At 38.1% G+C, this 17064-nt stretch overlaps 1 protein-coding gene across 1 annotated transcript in view; it reads left to right on the top strand.

Moving 5' to 3' along the window:
* Positions 1-16737, top strand: part of STK3 (serine/threonine kinase 3) — a 128160-nt gene extending 111423 nt beyond the window's left edge. Inside the window, exon 11 of the mRNA XM_058824626.1 lies at positions 12986-16737. Coding sequence (XP_058680609.1) covers positions 12986-13144 — 159 coding nt within the window. The 3' untranslated portion in view covers positions 13145-16737. The remainder of the gene's footprint in view (positions 1-12985) is intronic.
* The last annotated feature ends 327 nt before the right edge of the window (positions 16738-17064 follow it).

Here is a 17064-nt window from a genome sequence, read left to right on the forward strand (position 1 = left end):
GTGAGTCCACTGCTCAATATGTGGTGTAGTTCAACAAGGCAATTTGTATTCAAAACCATGGCAGCTTTTCAGAAGATGGTGGCTTAATGCCAAAAGCAACTTCTCTGTCACTGACAGAATGTACCCAGAAAATAATTTGAGTTTCAAATGAAAACACATCTCTCTCTTTGGGTGACAAGGGGAGGTGATACTAGTACTGGGGATTCTTAAAATAATTATATTTTTGAGGCTCTTAGCATTTGCTGCTATATGTTAATGTCAGGTTTTAAAATATCTGAGGTTTTCTCTTTGTGATGGGATGTAGAAGTTGTAAAGATCCTCATGATTCCTTCCTTTTTCATTCCTGCATCCTACTGGCACATAAGATGAATTTCTTTTGTATCAATTCCATGATGTATGCTGTATATTTACTTCTTTCTGAGGGTAGGGATTTTTTTCACAGTAAATTCTAGTGTTCATGTCCAGATTTCTGCAATAACTGGAACAAGAAATAACCCATGTGCATTGTTAAATTAATATTTAAGGTCCAAGACAGGCAGTCTTTTGACACTTACATTTCTTGCTTCTGTTTAAGCTCATGCATATCCATCAGATCTGTCAGTGATAAGGGAGTTATTCACCCTCTTTTTATTTTTACAGACTGAACGATGACTCTAAATACATGACCAGTCCTATAAATTTGTACTTTGTCTGTCTTCAGTGTTGTATCTCTGAATGCAGGATACTATTCAAACTGAGGAGTAAGCAGAAACCCCAGTGATGTATTCTGAATAAATTGTGAGGGCATTTAATAACCTCAGAGTTTGTATTTTCATCTTTTATTTTGGAAGGGCACCGCTATGAAGATGGTCAAAGCTACTGAACTGCTTTCACAAGGCACTGCACACTGAAATACACTTTTTTTGGCTTTTAATCATACTTTTATTTAGAGCTGAGCCTGTGAATTGTATAGCAACTGACTGCATTGAGCATGGATTTTGTTTGAGTACTGACACCTTGCATTGGAGGAATGCATTTTTCTAGCTCATATTTTTCTTTTGCGTTTTGTGTGGTCTAGGAATGTGCTGCATGTGAGTTCACATTATTTCCTGCCCTGATAGTTAAGTTTGGAAATAATATAGGTTATGCCTTTGCTTCTACTTCAGTTTCCAATCTATAAACACAAAATCAATTCTAAAACCTGGATTGAATTCCCAACAGTTTTTCTTGAGAGGGATCTAAACTAGAAGCTACAGACACTAGAAGTTTACCAATGTTCTGCACTTGAACATTACCAGCATTTTCAATGTTGATATACTAAGATTTTATGATTATTTTCTTTTTCTTTATGGAAAAAGAAAATGGATTTTTAAGTCTAGAAAATGGAGCCCTTAATTGAACCCTAAATAATCATTCCAGAGATGGATTGGAATACCAGCAGAGAGGCCAGAAAGATTCAGCTGAGATGTGTTTCACATGATGAGGGTTTGCAGAGCTCGTACCATTCCTGAGTTTGGGCTATGTCATTGTCATCATTCACTCCAGAGGTGCAGAAGGGGAGTGGTGAGCATTCTAAATTTGAATGGGGATTCATGAACAGCATTGGCACAAAAGCTTGTACAGTACCTGTTAGCCTTGAGTAGTGAGTCAAAACTATATCTGCAGATTATGAAAAACCTAATTGAATAAACTAGTGTTGCTCTGTTGTCTGTGAGAAGGCAAATAGATAAATACTCTCTGGATCTTCCTAGGAGAGAGTTCTGTGAAGGTAAGAAAGAGCTGTGCTAATTGTTGTCTTGATCACACTGATGTTTGAGTCACAGACAAAATGTTTGATAATAAAATATTTCTTTGGCACATGATTTTAGCAGTTCTGGACTCAGTAAATGAATATGCCACTGAATCGTTGAATCTTAATAAGTGTAGTTTCTAAATTCATAGAGAGTGAGCATCACACTTCTCACAAAGGTGGATTGTGTTTTAGAGACTAGATTTAGATTATGCTTAAGTGTACTGTTCAGTGTCTAGATTCCCTGGATTTCTTGTTCATTAAGATGAATAGTCTGGGTTTTTTTTAATTTAGCATTGCTTTTAGTTGTACGTTGATACATGGAACTCTTGATTAATGTGTGCTGATGTGACAGATTATCAGTGATTATCATGTTCTGTATTTTTGGGATATTTTTTAGCATATTATTTGCACTAGAGTGGTCTACTACATGTTTGTAAAAGAAGAGATCCTGTATATTATTTAAAAGCTGCCAGCTAAGTGGTGTTATTCATAGATTATCCCTTTCTGTATTTGTTCACTTATTTTAGATTTAATTTAGTCTGGATTAAAAGCAAACCCGTAGATGTCTGCTAGATTTAGCCCATCATGCAGTGGATTTCATCAGGTTCATTGATAGTGTTTATTTATTATGTGTTTTCCAAGTATGGGGCTGGTGCATTTTGACAAAAGAAAAACCAAATCCACCTTAATGAACCAGCTGAAACTGTAGTGCCTGATTGGTATGATTTATAGATAGGACTTCAGTGGAAGGCAGCATCAGAAACAGTTAATAAACTATTGTTTTGGTGTAAAGAGATTTTTAAAAATCTGCTCAGTTCTTAAGCCTGAACAATTTAAATCAATTTTCATAACACTAAAACTTCCACCAGCAAATAAGATCTCCATCCCCTGTGATTCAGGAAGCTGCCGAATGCCATGCAGGAGTGGAACAGTACCATTCATCTATGGGCCAGGATGCTGCTACTGGGCACCCAGGTCTTTTAGGTGAACTGTGAACCACATCAAGCTAAATACTGTGAACCACATCAAATTAAATAGTAGTCAAGTAGTTCTGGCAGGGGAAAAAGGGTTTCCAGAAAATGTTTGAGGAAGGAATAAAGAACTTTTGAGGAAATGTGTCTCAACACATTCTTTAAAAACCAACAGTGCTTCTCTTTGATCTTTTAAGTTGTACAGAAAAGAAAGCTTGGTGCTGTCTGGCGAAGATGCTACAGACTGGGAGATGGATTCTGCCCTTGCAGTTCACTGCAGTCAGTCCCTGTGTGCAGCATCCATGGGCTCTGTGTTGGTGTTTAAGTGTGCTCGGTGTGCTTGGCTGTCATCCTCCTCCAGTCCCTCTCCCAAGGTGGTAACCTGCAGGCCTTCCTGAGGCAGGGCTCTCCTCCCTGCTAACTGAGATTAACAGCTCAGTTAAATCTTTCTGCTTAGCCCAGTCTTTATTGAGTTGCTGCAAGTTCAGATTCCACAATTTCTGAGGTTTTGCAGGCCTCTTTCAACTGATGCCTCAGTTTTCTTCAGAGTTTTTTGCTGCCTTTGCTGTATTTTCTTCCTTCTTCCAATGATTAATAAACCTAGCATTTGTTGCTCATAAATTGCCCTGAGTCTTTGGACTAAAAGTTTTCTGCATGAAGTAAACCCCAGCAAAGAGTATGTCTATCATTTTTACATTTATTAAAGATAATTTGTTATTCCTAGGGCCGTTGTGAATTAGCTGTTCTAAACTAAACTGAATTATCTTCCTTATAAAGAGTATAACTAAGTCAAGGTTTCCCAGCAAATAAGATAACAATTCGTGTGCGTTTTGGGTTTGGGGGTTGAGTGTCTCTTCCAACAGACTTTTCCTGTTAGGAATATTTCGTTTTGCTGGTTTAGTTTTGATTATCAACCTTTTATGCTTATCAGAAGATTGGGATTATCATATGTTATCCCTCAGCAGGACACTTAAGGTTTGATGTTTAAAATTCTTTTATCCTCTTGCATTGCTCTTCAGCTTAAATGCTTTTCTCAGTCTGAGAGTTATTGCTGTGCATGCATTGTGTGTCAAAACTCACTATTATTTGAATTTCTATTTTTCTTTCTCTTTTGAAAATAATCTTAAATGGACTATTGAGGAAAAATAGCTTTAAAATACATCATTATGCATTCAATAATTTTTAGATTTTTAATACAGCTTTTTTTAACCTAAGGGCTTTTACTTCAAGTTACTTATGTCTTTACTTTTCACTATATTTTTGTATTTACAAAATACTTTAGCAAAACTAGGAGCTTCTTTCATTTTAAAATTTATTTTTACAGTGTTTTGGTGTCTTCAACAAATGGGGTTTTTAAAGTGTTTCTCATCCCTAACAGTTTATATCTTTGTTCTTAATACATACAGCATGCATTTATGTGTAGATGAGTAGAATTTTACAAAAATAAAATACTTTTCTGAATATTTTTTAATGCTCTTTTCATGGAAGAATCAGATGTGAGGGAGGCAGTGGCTTAACTTGCAAAAGCTTTTGGATGTGAGGATATGAGGGCAATATTTGTGTTTATGAAGCTGAATTACAGCTGCAGTAGCTGAAATGTGGTATTTCAAGGACACTGCAATATACCTGCTGATAGCTGAGCTCAGGATGAAGGATTATTTAGAAGCACTTGCTATTGCTCCTGGAGAGCTATAGATTAATAAAGATAAAATGCTTTTAACTTTTTGATGCTGCTTACTTGCTACGCTAAGAGCTTTAAAGAAAGAGTCCCTCTTCCTTTTAAACCCTTATATCTTTGCTTGGTAATATTTGAAAGGATGTTTTGGGTGTTATTTTGGGTTTTTTTGGTTGCCTTCCTTTTTTTTTTTTCCTCCAAAAGCAGAAGGGGCTGAGGGGGAAATCCTGCATATTTTTAGATCAGGTGTAGTAGCTACTTTGCCATCAACACTGTGTGGATGTATTTGCAATGAAGTTTAAACAGCATGGTGAATATCCAGATGGAGTGTTTTTCCTCATCTTTAGCTTATTTACTCTGTTGGGAGCTTCTATAAACATTTGTAGTATTCTTCAGGACAAACTGTACAATTAAGCTTGAGATTCCTGGTATAAAAAATCACAGGATATAAAAAGCCACCAAGATTTTCTCTAAGGGATTCCAAACTGTGAATTTTTGCCTGTGATACTCTAAAAGCAATTTTTAAAATGTCTGTGATGGATGATGAAATTTTAAAGAGAAGGTGATAGCAAATTAAAGTATCATGCTTCAGTAGACCCTAGCATGTAGTGTAACAACACACCCTGTGTAAATGGCATGGGAAAGAGAGACACATTATTTTTTACATTTTCTATGAGATACTAAGGATTTGATCTTGAAGATACTTAAAATGGAAGTTTACTGGCTACAGAGTTTTTGAGATACATTGCTTCAGTTTATTTTCCCATGTTCAGACTCTTTCATGGTGCTCTCTTTGTATTAGTGAGAACTATATGCCTAAATAGCTCCAAGAACACCACATGCTATAGTAGGTAAAACTGACATAAACTATGTTTGAAATGCTTAGGATATGATAAAGCATCAATGCACACTGCCTCACTGTTTTGTCAGGAACTGGGTAATATTGCAACAGACGTTATTGCTAATTTTACACTGCTCTTCATGATAAGCTGTGCTTTTCCTTAGATTTCAGTTCCAATAATCAGGATTGTTCATTGAAGTTTTTGACTACTACACTTTTTTCCCCTGAGCTTTTTAGCCTTTTTAATTACAGAAATATTTAGATTTTATCTGCATCCTGATGACTTAAAAATTAATGAGAAAATAAAAAGACACTTCACTTCTCTTAAAGACATCTTATATTAGGAATCTAACTTTAAGGATAATTTAATGAAAATAAATGACTCAGTTCATGATTTTTGAATTTTAGTGCTGGCAATACTTAATGTGCTCAAAGGAGAGCCCTGGGTGCTATTCAAAAAAGCATGCAAAGGACAGTATGAACTAATGCTACAGAAAAGTTTGTCTTGTTCCTAGTGGTGATTTCTATTGAAATGTCACTTTGTATGAAGCTGATAAAAGTCTCCTAGAGCTGAAAAATATTGATGGTACTGACTAAGATTTAGGTTTGTGTTGCTAAAATTACATTCAGCTTTAATGTTAGAGCAGAGAGAATTCTACTAGTGAAAATAGGAATTAATAATGGAGAAGTTAAATACACTTTTATCCCTAGAAAAACATTTTAAAAATACCTTACCTTCTCTATCTTTATTTTTTCCTTATATGCTTATTTTACCCCCCAAGATGCTTAAGGTAACTGCAGTCCTGTGCAATGAACTTTGGCTTTCGACAGTTGTCAGTCCTTCTCTCCTATAAATTGTTACAATAAATAAGGTCCTTTTTATATTTGTATAACTTTGTGCATTGCAACAAGCATTCTTGCTCTTCAGACACCCTGAAATAAATGCCCTCATTCCATTCCCCATCCCAGTTTTTCTTGAGACTGATTTGCAGTGACAGCAGGGGTGGGGATGGCAGCACGTTAGAGCTCTGCTGTGTGGCCAGTGGGTGCCTGAGACAGCTCATCCTCACCTGGCACTGCTTAGGCAGGGTCAGCAGGATTTGCTGTGTAAGCAAACATGAAGCAGTTCTGCTGCTGCTGCCTGGAAGCAGCTGAACAGACTGCAGTAGCTGGGGAGTATTTCCTTGCACACAAGTGTGTGACAATGTTTTCACTAGTGAGATTCACAGATTTTGGATGTGAATTCGTAGTAGAGATAAATTGGGCAGAAAGCCCTATCTTGTACCTTTTGGATTCTGACTCAAGTTTAACTTTTTATACCAGTAAAAAAAAGGAGTTTGAAGTGGACCTCATTCCACTTGATAAAAGAAAACTCTACTTGACAGAGGGAAGTGAATAGCTGGACAGAAAAGTTTCTGTTATCTTAAACCACTAACACACAAGAAAATCCAAGATATGCACTGGTTAAATCTTAGAAGGTGCTGTGGGCAACACCCTTTTGCAATTGCCATTGATGCAATAATTGTTGTTAGCCATTCTGTTGGTAATTCATACTATAGGAATTGATAGCAGATGGGAAAATAGATGACTCAGAATATAGTATTAATAATCCATATTTTTTTAATCAAAGGCCCCTAATAGGCATGTTGCATGTAAGATTCATTTAAGCAGTTGCTAGGAAGAATTTGTTTTTTCAAGTAAACACAACAAACTTGATAGAGATTACTTTTTGGTTGAATATCTGTTTTCTTAAAAATTTAAACCCTGAAAATGCATTTGCTTGTTTTTGTTGCACAAGCTTAATAGCAGTATTTCATCATTTACTTTGATAGACTGGAGGTTTGCAATGGTAACTCAGGCATTATGGAATTAATAATGAAATCTACTTTTATCATATTGAAAACATGATTGGCATAGAGGTTTTATTTATTTCTCTTGCTGTCCAGAATGGATTAAGATTATAGTGTTCTACATCCATCACAACTTTGGCTTCCACTCCCTGAAAAGTTTGGATGGCTACACATATGAGCTAGCCAAGTGTGGCTATTGAGTTCCAGACCCCCTCACTTAAATCCATGGACTGCAGGTACCACCAAGTATCTCAGATACTCGGTCCATCCTTCTGGCTCCTGTGCTGGACACATGTGGGATCCAGTAGTCAGGATTTACATTGTACTCTTTGACTTCTGAGAGTCCATTTTTGATTGTACTTTATGTTCTTCCTTCTGAGCTTATTGCTCAGAACTCAGGTCTGTAGACAGGAATGCACGCCTATTTTCCAAGTGCCCCTTTTGGCCAGAATTTTGACAAGGATTGTAAAAAAAAAAAAAGTTCTATACTGTGTGGGTCCTCCTGCAGGCAGTAGTATTGATTGCAAGTAATTATTCTTTGATTTGCTGAAAATAGTGGTCCAAATAAACCTGGTCCATATGGGATGCAAGAAGTCAGACCAAAAGACAAAAAGAGTAAAACTTGTTGCACTTCCCTTGCAGAAGTTTGGTTCTGGGAGGTGAGTGCATCACTATGTGAGAGAAAAGTTCCTTGTGTCTCACTGAGGACACAGAAAAACCAGCCACCTGAAACCAGTCATGACCAGAGTAAGAATGTTTTTTGCATAGGTGTATTGTGTTTGTGTGGCCAGGTTTTGGTAGCTGGGTGGCTTTTGTGAGAAGCTGCCAGAAGCTTCCCCCATGTCCAGCAGAGCCAGTGCCAGCCAGCTCTGGACCCGCTGCTGGCCAAGGCCGAGCCAGTCAGGAATGGTGGTAACACCTCTGTGATAACATATTTAAGAAGGAAAAAAAAAGATATTGCCAGTGGTAATTGTGGCCAGAGAGGAGCAGAGTAAGATTGTGTGGGAGCAACAGCTCTGCAGACACCAAAGTCAGGAGGGAAGAAGTGAGGGAGGAGATTCCAGCTCCAGGTGCTGGAGCTGAGGTTCCCCTGCAGCCTCTGGTGAGGCGACTGTGCCCCTGCAGTTCACAGAGGTAGATGGCAATGCAGAGATCCACCTGGCAGCCCGTGGAGAGCACGAGGATGTTGGAAAGGAATCTGTGAATCTGTGGGAGGCCTGTGCTGGAGCTGGCTCCTGGTGGGGTCCTCCAGACCTGCGGAGAAAGGAGCCCCTGCTGGAGCAGGTTTCCTGCTAGGACTTGTGATCCTGTGTGTGATCCATGCTGGAGAAGCCTGTCCTGGAAGGCCTACACCTTGTGGAAGAGTGACTCACATTGGAGCAGTTTGTGCAAACTGATGCCCATGGGATGGACTCACATGGGGGAAGTTTATGAAGGACTGTCTCCCATGGGAGGGACCCCACACTGGAGCTGCAGAAGGACACCTCTCCCTGAGCAGCAGCAGAAACAACATGTGATAAACTGATCAAAACATCCATTCCCTGTCTCCCTCCACTGGTGGGGGAAGGAGTATGTATAGCTGGGAAGGAGGGAGGGGTGGAGGGATGGTGTTTTTAACAGTCTGATTAACTGAGGGAAGATGTTTTAACAGAAGTCCAATTGACTTCTCGTTATCCTGCTCTGATTTTGTTATAAGTAAATTTTATTAGTATCCCCGATTCAGTTCTGTTTGTCCCATGATAGAATTTGGTGAGTGGTCTCTCCCAGACCTTAGCTTGTGAATCTTTGTTACATTTTCTCTCTCCTGTCCAGTTGTGGGAGTGACAGAGCAGCTTTAGTGAGTGCCTGGCATCCAGACAGGGTCAGCCCACTAAAACAAGAAGTGTTCTTCTGATGACATGCTAATTTGTATTCACCAAACCTTGCATGATCATGCTGGATTATTTTAAACCCCTGGGGTGATCAGCAGAGGCTCCTGCCACCTTCCCACAAGGACAGCACACCTGTCTGTGGAGCGCTTGTAGCTCTGACCTGTGCTCTGATGGCAACTGGAACACTTCATGCCTGGAGCTGCCTCAACTTTTGGATTTTTACTGTATCCCAGTGTAATGAGGACAGTCACATTAAAAAAAGCTTGCTCATGATTCCTTCTCTGTTCTGCTCCTTTTTAACATCTGTGGCCTTTCCTGGAAGAGCCTCTAACCTATTACAAATAAGTTGAAAAATGAGCAAGAAGGAATTAAATTATTAGTGTCCCATTTGCTGGAAGTTTGAGATAAAGTGTACTATGTTTCCAGACTTACTGGTCTCCCAAGTGGCTTAGTTACCTTTTCCAAGGATTATAACAGAAAATTGTAGTTCAGTTAGAAGGTTAGTTATGCTTTTATTATATTTGTCCCATCTTAGGTTGGTGCTGGTGGAAGATACTTCAGCCACTTGGGAACTTGGGTCGATGAAAGTTTGCCTTCCACCAGGATTTCCCCCCAGATCAGGGAGAGAAGAAGGTGGAGGCAGGAGCTGCTGGCACTCAGCTTGCAGCACTGGGAGCTCTAGTCCCATAAGGATGACTGTTGTCTGGTCTCTTCATAGGCAAAGTTGATTTCCCTTGCCCTAGCAAAGCAGAGAATTTCAGTGAGGCTTCTTTGCCTGTGACTGTGTCTTGAGAATACATTAGCTTTGAGGAGAAATTATTTAATGTCATCTGGCTCTGGCGTGGTTTGACTTCCTTGTTTGATTTGCTTCCCTTATGCATTGTAACTTTCTTTAATGAGTGGGTTAACAAATACATCTTTAAGGAGAAAAGTTTTATCATTGTACACCTAATCTTTCTTCTGGAAAACTGGGTAAGTGTACTCACTCTAAAAGGCTGTGTCTGTGTGTGGCATTGTAAGTTGGATTTTGGACTATTGCTTTCCCAAATCCCAAATGTGATTATCTGGTGAAATAAAGGGTCCCAGTGAAGGCAAATGCTGCTACCAGAAACTCCATTATGACCTCTGTCTTGGAAGTGGCCCATCCTGACACTAATTACTGTCTCTTGTGTGGTTGTGGGTGTTTGATCTCTGAAAGAACATAATTCGGTCTGTTATGTGGAGTGGCAGAAATGGAATTATCTATTATTATCACACAAATGCTATCCTGATTACAATTGTAATTGTAACAATGTGTTACATTTAACAGCTTTTAAAAAGCTACTGAAATAAAATTTAAATCCTTTGTGAATTCCTATAGCTTGTGCTACTGACTGCTTCCCTCTCCCTTCCCATTAATGCCAGTAGCCCCAGTAGTTACTGCTACAAGCTACTTAGTGAATTATTTATGGCAGTTTAAATTGGAAGCTGTTTGCAAATGGAAATGAATGAATGCTGAGCTCTATTGCTTTAAGAATTTGAACCAAAATATTTATTTATGCAGGGCAATAAATTACATAGGAGTAATGAAATATCTTGTTTGAGATATTTCTACACATCTTATTTGATATATTTGCTGTTGCATTCAGTGTTTGGATTATTGCAGGCTTTTAGGGTTTGTGTTGTAATACCTATAGCACAAACAGAAGTCAAAGAAACATATTTTTTAATTTGCCAAGGAAACGTATGTGCACAGACACACACACATAATTTCCCAGATTGAGCTGTGGCTGATTAAGTGGTTTTCTCATCTGATGCCAGATAGGTAAGACCTTCCTAACTCTTCTGTTTTCTGCCATTTCCTTCCTTTAAGTGTCCTGAATATCAGCTGTTCATATAGATGAGTACTGTGGCTATCTGGATCTCCTGGGAGATGTGTCTGAGATAATTCTGAAAGTTTCTTGGTCTCTGGCTTAAAAAAACTAATTTTCTTTATATTTTAATATTCATCCCAGCTGTCTATGATCTTTAAAGAGTAGTTAATTCTGTTTCCTGGCTCAGTTTCTTGATTGAAATTTAAATAAAAACTCACCCACCACATTCTTCTTTGCTAATTTATGAAAAAAACGTTTTTCAGAGCAGAATAATTATGTAATTACATCAGTTGGAGTCTGTTCTGTGCAGTTTAAGCTTGACGTCTACAGTGGTGACTGAGAGCGAATAAGTGGCTGTCCAGACTGGCCAAGAGTGGGTAGGGACTTCATCACTGGCAGTTCTCACAAAACACACACACAGGATTATTCAGTGTCTGCCTTATGCATTTGCTGGTCTGTGGAGCCCCAAATGCATTATTCCTGTCACACGTGCTAAATAAATTATTCCTGTCACACGTGGGTTTATTGCTCCTTTCATCTGTGCTGTGTTGGGATCAGTTAAGCAGTGGAGTTGGCACTGACTTCTCTTCCCGTTATACTTAAAATCTCTGACACTTAACTCCTCTAAGAGAATATCTTCATGGAAAAGTGCATCATATGCGAGTTACATATATCAGTGGGCTAAAAATTAAATAGAATAGTGCAGAGTTTTAATCTTTTCTTCCTCTGAAAATGGAAAGGTCTTTTTCTGCAAAATTCTGGGTGACTGAGGAATTCCTTTCCCCTGTCTTTTTTCTTTATGTTAAATGGGAGGAGTGCAATAAAATGGATTATGTTTGATGCCTTGGGAGACAACTCTTTCCTTCATAAGGAGAAGAAGAGTCTTTGGAAGAAAGCAAGGAAGGGCAAACAAAGTGTCACAAGGAGGGCGGCAAAGATGGTGGTGAAGGGTCTGGAGGGGAAACCATATGAAGAACAACTGAAGTCACTTAGTCTGTTCAGCCTGGAGGACACTGAGGGAAGATCTCTGCTGTCTACAACTTCCTCATGAGGGAAAGAGGAGGAGCAGGCACTGATCTCTTCTTTGTGGTGCCCAGTGACAGATTCGAGGGAATGGCCTGAAGTTGTGTCACGGGAGGTTTAGGTTGGACATTTCAAAAGGTTCTTCACCCAGAGGGTGGTTGGGCACTGGAAGGGCTCCCTGGCAAAGTGATCACAGTACTGAGCCTGAAAGGGTTAAAGAACCACTTGAACAATGTTCCCAGGCACCTGATGGGACTCTTGGGGCTGTGCTGTGCTGTGCTGTGCAGGGCCAGGAGTTGGACATTGATGACCCTTGTGGGTCCCTTCCACCTTGGCATATTCTGTGATTCTGAAAGACCGACATTGCTGAGCACATCTGAAGGCTCATACAGATCTTGGGATCTTTAGTCCTCAAAGATATTTTGACATGTGGGGTTTAATTCCCTTCTTCATTAGGAACCTTATGGTTAAAATGATCTTGCATGAGAATGTGCATCTTTTCCATATGCTCTGTTACGCATTTCTGATATGCCCACTCTCTTTATTATGACTTTAAATCATTTGTTTACTATATGCGGTGTTGTCTGTTAGCAGAAGTCATAATGCTGGGGTTTGGACTGTATGTAGCAGTATGTGTTATATGCCTCAATTGCTGATAAAAATAAAGATCAAAAGTAGCAGTTAATTCCTCAGGGAAAACAGATCAGATTGTGTTGATAGAAGCCTGCCCTAGATTCATGAATGAAGTATTGACTCATTGGTAGTTGATTCAGAAAAGTTTGGGTTTTTTTACCCATGAGTTAGGTACTATGCTTGTTTACAATGTCAGACTATTTGCAAACAAAATAAAGATTATCCCTTTCATAAGAGGAAATTATATGTGCTATTTTAAATTTGTTGACTGTTTTCACACTGGTGAATAATGTGACTGAATGGCACATGGGCAATTCTAACAAAAGAGAAATGCAGAATGGCACTAAATTACATCAGGAAAAAAACACATAGGTCTGACAAAGAACACATTTTAAATGCAGATGATTCCATGCAATAAATTAAAGGTTTATGAAAGGCAATGATTTTCTCTTTTTTTGAAAACAGCTTCTAATACTTTTTGTTTGGTTGTTTTGCAGTTAAAAAATCTGAGTTTAGAAGAATTACAGATGAGACTAAAGGCTTTGGACCCTATGATGGAACGAGAAATTGAGGAGCTTCGTCAGAGGTACACTGCAAAGAGGCAACCTATCCTAGATGCGATGGATGCAAAGAAACGGAGGCAGCAAAATTTCTGAGTTTGTTTTCCTTTCAAACATAATACTAGGAGTCAGTATGGACACTGGTAACTTTGTAAGCCAGAAGGAATTTGATTATGAGAGTTTTCAAAAATCCAATCTGTTAAATTTTCCTTCATCAGCAGTGACAATTGCAGCACTCAAGAATATTCATATGGTGTTCTGCAAAGGCAGCAAAACACTTTACCACTTGTTTGCATTTTCAGATGTTTAATGTAATAGAAGTTTAATCTGTTACTTCCCAATCTTTTTCAGGTGGGTAGGGATAACTTGGTGTTGTACATTGGGAGTTGTGTTTTGGAGCACCTGGAATGTTTTCTTGATTGTGCAACACTACCGAGCCTTATATTGCAATGTATTTTTCTCCCACATAGTAGCATATTTATTGTGTAATCTTTGGTTATCTTATTTATTTTATGCCTGTTTTCTGTTGGGAAGTATTAGGATAATACTGTGGAGAGCAGAGTCAAATTAGATAAACTTGCTATTGTAGTATAATGAAAAGCTGCTCACCACTGTAGTATCTTTTAAAACTCCAAATTCAACACATATCCTGATTCAGGACAGCACTTGAATATGTATCCAGCCCATTCATAGCAGTAAAATTTAGGAATAAAGTAAGTAATAGGCACATGTTTTTCTGCTCTCCTGAATCAGGGACTGTTGTACAGTACAGTTGTTACACTACAGAGCATTCTTTGAGAGAGGATTTCTGTCATTTGTACGCACACTGAGTCAGCTTTCATTAAACAAGAAAACAAGTGCCTAATCAGTTTTAATTTTTGTTATTCAGGAGAAGCAATACTTACAGTCACTCCTTAAGTGTAAACTTCCAATTGCTATTGCAATTCTGACCAGTATAAACCTCTATTTTGCACGGTAGTTTTATAATGAAGTAACAGCTACACTTTCTGGATATGTTTTTTGTTTCATTTGGAGTTTTTTTAATCACTGTTTTGAGGGGAGAGGGGAATTATTAGTGCTTTGGGGTTTGTTTGTTTTCATATTGTAGCTACAAAGGGATAGTAATTTAAAAACCAAAGAAAATAAATTGAATACTTATATTTAATAAGTACAGAAAAGAAGCAACATTTAATAGTTTTCTGGGGGGTTTGTCCTGCAACTGTTAAACATTCAAAATTCCTATAGTCTTCTGTTGGTAGATTTTGGGGACTCAGAAATGCAGGACCAAGCTCTTAATAGCTTTTTAAAAGTTCTTGTCTGGTTTATGTTGTTGACTAGCTATTGGTAGAATTTACAACGTTGTAAGAAATATTTCAGACTTCACAGAAAATGTGATCCACTCTCTAAACAATCTGCTGTGTCCTGGATTGAAATCTTTACTATCGTTGCCTTGTATGTAAATAACTTCACTGTGATAGTCATACTTCTTTAAACAATACAGCTGAAAAGATCTTTACATTCAGCCTTCAGCTGTTAAACTTCTAATTGTGACTACTATATGGGCATCTTCTGTTAAACGTTTTCTGGAAGTTAGTAATCATCTCATACCTCTTAACATTAATTGTCAACATATGTGGACCATTTAGATGGAATAGTGCCAATTTTGGAAATGATGCATTATGTCACAAAGCTTATGCTAATGGAAACAAGAAGTTCTTAGAGGATCAGCATTCTACAGCCATGCTGGTACCAGTGCTTGGGTTTGAGCCGTATCCAGCCGTCGCTGTCCTTGTCATTCTCTGTGTGTTTGCATGCACACCACGCTCTGACATGTAAACCCTAGAGGCAAATAAATCTTAATTGTGATTATTAGAACGTCCTTATCCTCAACTCTCTTCATACTTCTTAGAGCAGTGACCATTCCTTGTGAAAATGCAAGAACACAGAAGATCCATAAAAATTACTTTAGGCAAGATAAAATGCACCTGGTAGTCCTATGCCTCACATTTATACGACTAAATGATGTAAAGTAAAAAACGGTATAAACATATCGCTGTGTCATTAGATTATAATCATAATGCAGGAAAAAAATAACAGCACCAACTTCCCCCTATTACTGTGGTTCTTATTTATTTAAAGTAATTTCTACTTCTTGAACTTTCTGTTCTCAAAAGCTCAAAGGTGTGTGTTCATACATTGATTTGTGTAGATATACACACATATGTATTCATATCCATATATATAAAAGAGAAAATATAGAGCAGGTTTAAACCATCAGGAGAGGAGCCTAGCTTGCCTTTTCTTGGTGTGCCTTTTAAGCAAAATATCATTGTCTAGACACTCTTACTTGCATTCTCAGCAGCTAGATTTTCCCTTACTCAATCTTAAACTTTTCCCACCAAAAATAAAACTTTGAGTTTGAGTAATGTGGCTTTACAGTGTAATAGACAAGAATATAACAGGATCACAAATTTCTTATTTTGTGTATTTTGAAAACTTCAGTAATGTGGTACCCTAAAGATGAACTGTGTATCCCGTGGGGACTCCAATAAAAGGCTATTTTGGTCTAGAGCTGTTGCAGTCTGACACCTGAAAGCTATCAGAAGGTAAATGACATCCTTTTTTTCTATCCTGATGTGTCTACATAGAAACAACTCAGACTTTGTGCACATGCATGCACACAGAAATGGAATATACATGCATGAGGAAAATCTGAATGGCATGAATAAAACAAATAAAACAAGCTACTGAAAAGGGTGAAAAGTAGCATCTGATGCACTGTAAACTGGGTAGGTACAGGATGTTTGTGACCAAAGAGTACTTTCATAAATTAATATGAAATTGGTATGTTGCCATTCTGGTATGGTGCACACTGCAGTCAGTGTAAGAGCTGCCTTGGGCTTCAGCAGCCAGCATAGGGAGCTCTGAATCCTCTGCAAGCATTGACATTGTGCTCAGAGATGGATGCAACTCATTTTTTCTTTCCTCTGTTTGTATAAATGAATCAAATCATCCATGTTGTTGACTACACATCTCTACTGGAGGATGAGCATCTCTGTAAAGGAAAACCAATAGAACAATAAATAAGATATTTTAAAAGCAAGCCTTGCAGGAAATCTAATAGAACTACTGACAAGTTAACCTTCGATAAGATTTTAACCAAGCAATTTCTTGTTTGCTTCTGACTTTGTATGTTTAGGTTTAGTAAGTTAAAACAATTTTGGAAAATCATTGCTTATAACTAAACATTTTTAATAAAAGCTAATTTTTCCTGTATAATTGTTGACTTGTTCATTCTAACTGAAGCAAAATGATCTTAATAATAATCATTAATGTTCATTTCCGTAGTCATCCCTCATGCTTTGTTTCCTTTCTGTAACACTGTGAGCACAGAAACCCACGTCTCTCAAAGTCAGCTCTGGAAAGGATTTTTCCAGATCACAACAGTGCTGCAAGAATTAGAAGTCTGAGGACCCCATGAAAATGGATCAGGCCAGAAATCCTCAGTTCTCTGTGGAAGTCTTCTCTCTGCAATCTGATGTTGCTGAAGGCCTAATCCTGAGACAGCTGAGCATCACTCAAATATCTTGGCTGTCTTCTTAAACTTGGAGGTGCTAGTGGACATAAGGGGTGTGAGTTGTTCCTTTGTTGTTCTCATGACACTAGAAAACCAGTAGGCAATTGACAGACTTGAGTAGAAAAGTGGCTACATTTAATGTCTGGAATATAATTCCATTACCTGTTTCTTCTGATTTTTTAAAATTATTCTCTTAATAACTTGCCCACAAATACATTTCAGTAAAAGGAACTCATGACTGATGCTCCTTGGTGTACCACGGTATGTTTGAAGTCACAAAAATTTGATGCTAATCTGAATTAATCTGACATTTATTGGATATTGTAATTATTTACTACTTATTTACGGCAAAAAATAGCTTATCTGCATTGCACAGTGTATTTTGATGAGCATGCACAGTGGCTTTGGGCTGCTTCCCCATTCAGTGTGTTCAAATTTC

The sequence above is a fragment of the Ammospiza caudacuta genome, chromosome 1 (assembly GCF_027887145.1).
Source record: "Ammospiza caudacuta isolate bAmmCau1 chromosome 1, bAmmCau1.pri, whole genome shotgun sequence".
In the NCBI taxonomy this organism is placed as follows: domain Eukaryota; kingdom Metazoa; phylum Chordata; class Aves; order Passeriformes; family Passerellidae; genus Ammospiza; species Ammospiza caudacuta.